We start from the raw sequence: 7,702 nt of genomic DNA, 5'->3' as shown, positions 1-7,702 counted from the left end.
CATATCATGGTGTTAAGATCGCAAGAACCACAACTATTATACCTCCTTAGAGGGGACACTTATTTTTCGCGTTTATCTACATGTAAACTACGATTATACTACTTTAATATATAGAGACTCTCTGTATTCTGTCTACTGTTTTTTTTTTTAAATGTTTACTATTTAAGGGGTCATACCAATTGCATATATATTAAAATAAGTTAAACATGTGACACAAGTACAACCAATCGTAGAGCGTTCTCCATATCATGGTGCTTAGATCGCAAGAATCACAACTATTATACCTCTTTAGAGAGGACAAATATTTTTTGCGTTTATCTACATGTAAACTACGATTATACTACTTTAATATATAGAGACTCTCTGTATTCTTTCAGGGAATTTCTATCTTAGTATAGAAAGTCCCTGATTTGTTTACTGTTTTCTTTTAAATGTTTACTATTTAAGGGGCCATACCACTTGCATATATATATTGAAATAAGTAAAACATGCTCAACTTCATCTTAAACTACCTCGACCAAAAAAATTTACCTGAAGTGGGACAGACGGACGAGACGGACGACCGAACAAACGAACGCACGGATGCACAGGCTAGAAAACATAATGCCCATAATTGGGGCATTAAAATTTATTGTTAAAAGGGAAAATAGTGATTTGGCAAACATGAAAGTAAGGTAGAGATTAGAGGGAAGCAGGACCTTTTTCGGGGCGTCGGGATCGTGTGTTTTTAAGCTCGGGATTTGGGGATTAATCCTTACGGGATCCGGAATATATTTTTCGATTTCGGGATATGAATTTCTTTAAATTCTGCATCTCGGGATTTCATGGTTCTAAGCTCCGACAACCCCTAAATTAGCCTTAGTCGTTAGTTATTTATACATGATTCAAATTCTACCATTGGCATGTTAATAAGGCTCTAAACAAAAAGCACTAATGGATTGTCATTGAAGCATATTTTTTAGACTAATAATGGTCTATATATAAGCAGTTACATTTATTTCATGTTTGAAACGGTGCAAATTTTTAATTTGATTTGAATTTTACCAAACGAAGCATTGTAGCAAAGGAGAAGAATAATTGTGGTCGTAGGCCAGAAACAATAACAGATGGGAAACAAATATCGGACTTTGGAAAAAGGGAGAGGGCTTTTGATACCTTTTATGTAATTCTCCATACATAATATCTTTTACAAAAAATCATCCTACAACAGTTCACAAGCTGTATATGCCCGCGATTTCGCGGGTGTGTTCTAGTTACTATATATACTTCCAGCTTAAAATTTGACCAAGCCCATTCTTTTTGTTGTTTGAATATAAAATTATCCTATTGTGATAGGTAACCGTATTTCAATACATATTGCAATTTTGTTCCAATCGCTATACATTTGTACAGTCTTTAATGAAAAACTTAAGATGTTCAATAAAATACTCATTAAGTACTTTTTAAACAGGGTGATGAATTGGGCGTTTTTATGTTGGTTTGGTGCATTTATATGTTTTGGAAATTAATATTTATCAAGAATATGGACTTTAAATGAGAAATTTATATATGACATATGTATGATTGTAAATTGTTATTTATGCCAAAATATGATTATCATTATACTTATGTGTTGAGTGTGGTTTTATTACATCGAGCGGAGCGGAGGGAATTTTTCAACATATTTTATCCTTACGTTCGTTATTTCTTTCATCTACTTAGTTAACATTGACATTTTCGTCTTCTTAGTTAACATTGGCATTTTCGTCTTCTTAGTTAACATTGACATTTTCGTCTTCTTAGTTAACATTGACATTTTCGTCTTCTTAGTTAACATTGACATTTTCGTCTTCTTAGTTAACATTGACATTTTCGTAGTTAACATTGTCATTTTAATACAACAACATAGATTAATTCAGTGTTTTTCTTTTAAAAACAAGTGTCGACACAGATCAGTGTGGATAGAATATTTGTATGTTTGACAGTGTGTTCGTGTATACAACTATATACATTCTTGTATTTATACTTTATCCAACATTTTTAACTTTGGAATAACTTCTTTTTGAAAACATTTTTATTTTACCAAGGTATGCTAATGGAACCATCGACAATGCAGATGAGAGCTCTCCAACTCTGAAGAGATTTGCTGAAAGAAGCAGTTGATTTCAAGTATTGCCAATTCCGAAAAATATGTTTCAAAGTTTTCATTATGGATAGCAACAAGAAGAGGATCACATAAGATGCACTTATGCATGATGCAAGTTGTTTACCGAGGACCTGCAAGCATGTAATATTTGTATGGTATTATTTATGTTACTTTGAGTTGTTAATTTCTTACTTGGGTTTGTCCTCAATAAATTATAAATTTGTTCAGGATTTTTCCAGTTTCATTAGTAAAAGAGTGTGTCCAAATTGTTTCTATGAAGATATATAATGGATTTAAGTAACAACCATATACGAGATCTCGCAGATACCAATACATATGCTCATAACTCCTACAAGCTAATAAAATCTTAAAACAGGACTGATGGACAAAAGGATTAAAATCTTTAACTTGCTAACATAACCAGCACATAATGTATAAGTGAATGACCATTTACACTCAGGACTTATCAGTGTTACAAACTACCATCATTTTATTGCTAGTAGCACGCTCATTGTGGATAAACTTGTGCTTTTTTATTTGGCTTTTGGGCAAAATAATGTGGTGTTCACGTATAAATAGAATGCTTTAATCTCCACCTAAATATTTACATTGAATGGGTGCTACTTTAAAAGCTCACTTTACTGAAAGTTGTTAATATCATCTTACCGTACAGCAGATCATGTGCAACTGTAAGTTGTGTGTTAAATCTTTATTTTACAAAAACACATTTGCATAACAATGATCTAAAAGAAAAGCAATTTGATAATAAGTTCAGGCTTCGATTCCAGATTCGTATCCTCCCAGAGACAGATATCGGATTGGTGGTTCTCATGTTTGGAATCCTCTTTTTTTATGGACGATTAATTCTTCAGAATTTAACATATGGTTGAACCCCTTCCCCCTCCCACCCCACCTACTACCACAACAACCCATCCCTACTCTCTCCTGGGTTGGGAATCTCTTTTTAAAAAAGCTGGATCTGCATCTGACCTTCTCCGTATTTGTATCATAATTGTTACATGTACAGTGCTTTTTGAAATAATTATATCAAAATAAAATAACTTCATCAGCTGTATGGACAATTTTATGATTTTTTACAGCTTCCAACATACTTAAGTTTAGCCTTTTTTAGCTTGATCAAAACAGTTCTTTTCTTTAAAATGCATGCAGACATTTTTACAGTGTTATTTTAATTTCCCTGAACTTGCTAGTTGATGCATTTGACTTAAAGCTATACATTTGAAAAGGGTATAATTAGAAATGACAACTACCACACTGTCCACACAAGTGACTATATTTATCAGACAATGACAATCAAGGAACGATAACTGTGTTCTCGGAATAGCGTTTGGTTGACACAAATTCTGTATTGTATGAATTAAGCTTCATCATTGATACATGTAATGTCTTCATCAAGTTCATCAAGTTCGATTGCATTTTCATCTGCATGTCCTTCAGTATCCCTCTCAAACCGTCCGCCATGTTTTATTCCAACTATTGTCATGATTATGGTGAAAAACATCATACATCCTCCATAAAACACTAACTGATGTAGAAACATGTCATAGCCTTGGTATTCGTAAAGATATCCAAGCACCCATAGATACGAAACGCCACCCAAAGCACCACCCATTAGGGCAAATGTGATCGCTATCCCCGTAAATTCAACATGGAAGTCTCCCCAACCAATTCCGGTTGGGAATAATTGCGAAAGAAAGAATCCCATTGGACAGGTAAGTACCCACAGGGCCAGGTCGTTTTCGCGTGCAAATATTTCCAATAGGATAGCTGTTACTAGAACGCCAGATGCTTCAATTACAATCAGAATACGGACAGGTATAAATCTTCCAGTTAATAGTCCAGTCAGTCTGCCGATCGCAAAACAGATCCAGAATGTTGTGTTTATAAGAGAACCGTCATCTCCGGAAAAATTATGCTTATCAATGGCATAACTCCTAATAAATTTGCTGTACATTCTCTCGCCACCAACTGCGTTGAAAAAATATAAGAATATTAACAGAAATATTTGCACACCAAAGCAGCGGTTACCATCTGCGCATGTGGCCGGATCCACTAACTTGACTGCTTTCCGGAAGTTGGATTCGTTAACTTCACCTGGAACATGCACATGCGCGTAGACTGTTGTACGATTGCAAAATTGATATAGAAAAAATACAACAGATAATGAAGCAACTATGATTGACACAATCAAGTAGGCCGATTCTATTTTCGACTCTTTAAGAAATATTGCTGTCGTTGTTTTATTTGTGGTAGTGGCTGTTACAGTTACTGGATCAATTACAAACGGTGATTTTGTTCCGTTTATGCTTGATACATTTGTTATATCTACCGATGGGGCGAGGACAGCTAAGAACGGATTGGCAATTTGTGGAACGATGAAGGATCCCATTCCAAAACCAAAGTGTAAGATGTGAAGTGGTCCAGTTGCCTTCCGTTTCCAGAGATTTAAAATCAGTTTCTGCCCAGCTGTGGAATAATAAATTGATTTTAATATCAATCAACAATTTATGTTTTTTTTTTAATAATTGTTTCGATTTTTTTCTTATTTCGATAATCGATATAAAAAAACTTTTTATGTTCGTTGAATTGCAGGATAAACAAAAATAATTCATATATATATACATATAAATGCTTTCAACGTACTGGCTTCGAAGCAGGAGAAAAATGCTGCAAATACATATATATATATATATATATACTTGCTATTTTCCAAACTCGAAGTGAGCAATATGCCACTGAGTCAAAAGGTTTCAACTATACATTATAGGAAACGTCTGGTTATATAAAAGGTCGGCACCAAAGTATTGCGCAATACTTAAGGGTTTGGATTTATAGTTGGATGTTCCTCAAGTCTGTATTCTTTAGTTTTTGAAGACATCCTCTCTAATCGCTATAAATTTTGCACACGAGTTCGACAGTGTATTCCCTGTATTTTAACACCCCATTATTCTCTTTTTTTTTCTTTTTTTTTGGGGGGGGAGGGGCATTGTTTTTCTATTTTCCTCTTTGTTTAGTCCTTAATTCTTCACTTTTTGGCAATTACTCTCTTTCTGTAAACCCCGTCTATACCCTAATACTTAACCTTCAGTTTTTTTTGTATTCTTGATATTAATGTTTAGGTTTACAACGTTTATAATGCTTTAATTACTCACCTATATTTATCACTCCTTCAAATGTACCGCCTATTACCAATAAAACTCCTAACATACCAACGTTCGATGAATAAGGTGCTATGATTGTTGCTATGGCTGCTCCGTCTAAACTTATGGCTATCATTAGGTCACAGTAGTTCCCTAGTTTGTCGACTAAGGGACCGCCGATAAACGACCCAATGAAATAGCCAAAACTACGTCCGGAAATTGCTCGGGAAACCAGTTCATAGTCAGAGTTCGTTTTGATGATTAGGTCTTTCTGTGTTATTCCTGATATTTCTGTGTATAGACCCTACAATAGAGTCGTATGAAATTAAGTCATATCGCGAATTCATTTGCCTAAATTTAATGTTCATTTTTTCTTTTTATGGAAGTTACTTCATTAGTTCCCCCCCCAAAAAAAAAAAAATGAGTGATCAGTTGTAGTTCACATTTCCCCGACCTTATTCCTTATGACCTCTACTATACGTCCGACCTATAATACTTACTGTTAAAGTGTTCTCGTCCTCAACATGCATCAAATATTTGCGACTGAACGTTACACAACCGATAATGTACGTATCAATCAAGATTTATAACATTACAGGTGTATTGGGTTACTATCAATACTTTATCGATGAGTGTCAAGGAATTTAGGTTATATCTTAAGTGTTTTCTTATTTGATATTTTATTCAGATAAACGCTTGTCGATATGAATTTTTTTGAAGTTGAAATAGAGTGTCCATATATTTTTTTGTATAAAATATTCAGGCCGTCGCTTTTCTCGTTAAAAACCGTGTAAAAACTTTGTCATCTTTTTATGAGGGTTTGGATGCGGATTACAAAAAAATGTAAATAATAGACTCTGAAAAAACGGACCAAAAATAAAGAATTAAAAAATAATGAGGTGCTAAAATGTAAAAAAAAATAGAAGGTAGTTGGCAAAAGTATTAGAACAAAATAGATAGTAGTTGGTAAAAGTATAAGAACAAAATAGATAGTAGTTGGCAAAAGTATAAGAAAAAAATAGATAGTAGTTGGCAAAAGTATAAGAACAAAATAGATAGTAGTTGGCAAAAGTATAAGAAAAAAAAATAGATAGTAGTTGGCAAAAGTATAAGAACAAAATAGATAGTAGTTGGCAAAAGTATAAGAACAAAATAGATCGTAGTTGGCAAAAGTATAAGAAAAAAATAGATAGTAGTTGGCAAAAGTATAAGAACAAAATAGATATTAGTTGACAAAAGTTTATTCAGAAAAAAATAGATAGAAGTTGGCAAAAGTATAAGAAAAAAATAGAAACTATTTGGCAAAAGTAAAAGAAAAAAATAGATAGTAGTTGGCAAAAGTATAAGAAAAAAATAGATAGTTGTCGGCAAAAGTTAAAGAATACAGAAAAAAAAGGATCCCCGTCAAGACCCTCTTTAATACAAGTAGTTGACGATATAAGTTTGTTTAGCAGTGAGATAAAAATGAGATATAAATTAAATTGATATACTAACCTCAGGTCAAACGGTCTATATAGTGTTATGGGCTAATCTAGCTTAAGTGACAGCACATATGAGCAGTTTAATATTTTAAGTTATTTTCTGGCACACAAAATGTATTAATATTGAAATAGAGGTGTCAATATGAGGAAAAGAGCAAAATGAAAACAGATGTAAGCTATAATAACAAAAAGAAATTCGAAAGAAATATGAAAAAAAATGACACAAAGGATAACAACACGTATACCACCTCTGAATTGAATTGAAAACTCAGCCGTATGAACACTTTAAAGTATTCTGACACTATAATGACTCATTTAAAAGGAATCATTTAACCTGACCCCTCTGGCATACGGAGGGACATATATGTGTCCGTACCGACTGCGCCTAATGGCCACACATGTTCAAATGTTTAAATGATGCATGCGTCTGTTCATTACAGTATTTCTTTGATGGCTCTGATTGGTCCATTGGTCGACACTATGTTCAGGCACACAACATGTTACAAAATCAAATCAGCGGTAGCAAGAGGATAAACAATAGTAGAAATGTTGTAATGGTCTTTTCTTGTCCATCTCTTCATCTGAATCGAATCCATCATGGTCATGTTAACGCTGCCCTCCGGAAATGATTTGGGTACTTTGTATTTATAATTCGACACACTCACGTGAGTTAGGGTTAAAATTAGTATTGCACCATAGAATATCAATGATCAACGTCTTTCTATACCTAAATATTATTGAAAGATATTATTCCATACATGTACTTACTATCATAGCCCATGTTAACACTAAGAAAATTGTTTTGATTATCTTTTGTGTTAATGTATATTCCGAGTTTTCATTTTCATTTTCCCTCCTTTCTATCTTCACCATCTTAGCACAAATATTGAGCTATTTACATGCGGATGTCTCTTGGGTATTCGTTCACGATAAAA

General features: G+C 33.5%; 1 protein-coding gene across 1 annotated transcript; it reads right to left on the bottom strand.

The window, feature by feature from the left end:
- Positions 1 to 3,328: 3,328 nt before the first annotated feature.
- LOC134681887 (sodium-dependent glucose transporter 1B-like) lies at positions 3,329 to 7,702 on the bottom strand. Its single transcript, XM_063541531.1, has 3 exons — positions 7,536 to 7,702; positions 5,299 to 5,590; positions 3,329 to 4,612 (listed from the first exon to the last, which is right to left on the bottom strand). Exons 1-3 carry the CDS (start codon positions 7,638 to 7,640, stop codon positions 3,504 to 3,506), a joined length of 1,506 nt encoding a protein of 501 aa, XP_063397601.1. The 5' UTR covers positions 7,641 to 7,702; the 3' UTR covers positions 3,329 to 3,503.

Source organism: Mytilus trossulus, chromosome 8, assembly GCF_036588685.1.
Source record: "Mytilus trossulus isolate FHL-02 chromosome 8, PNRI_Mtr1.1.1.hap1, whole genome shotgun sequence".
In the NCBI taxonomy this organism is placed as follows: Eukaryota; Metazoa; Mollusca; class Bivalvia; order Mytilida; family Mytilidae; genus Mytilus; species Mytilus trossulus.
This window is presented reverse-complemented; position numbering and strand designations above follow the sequence as displayed.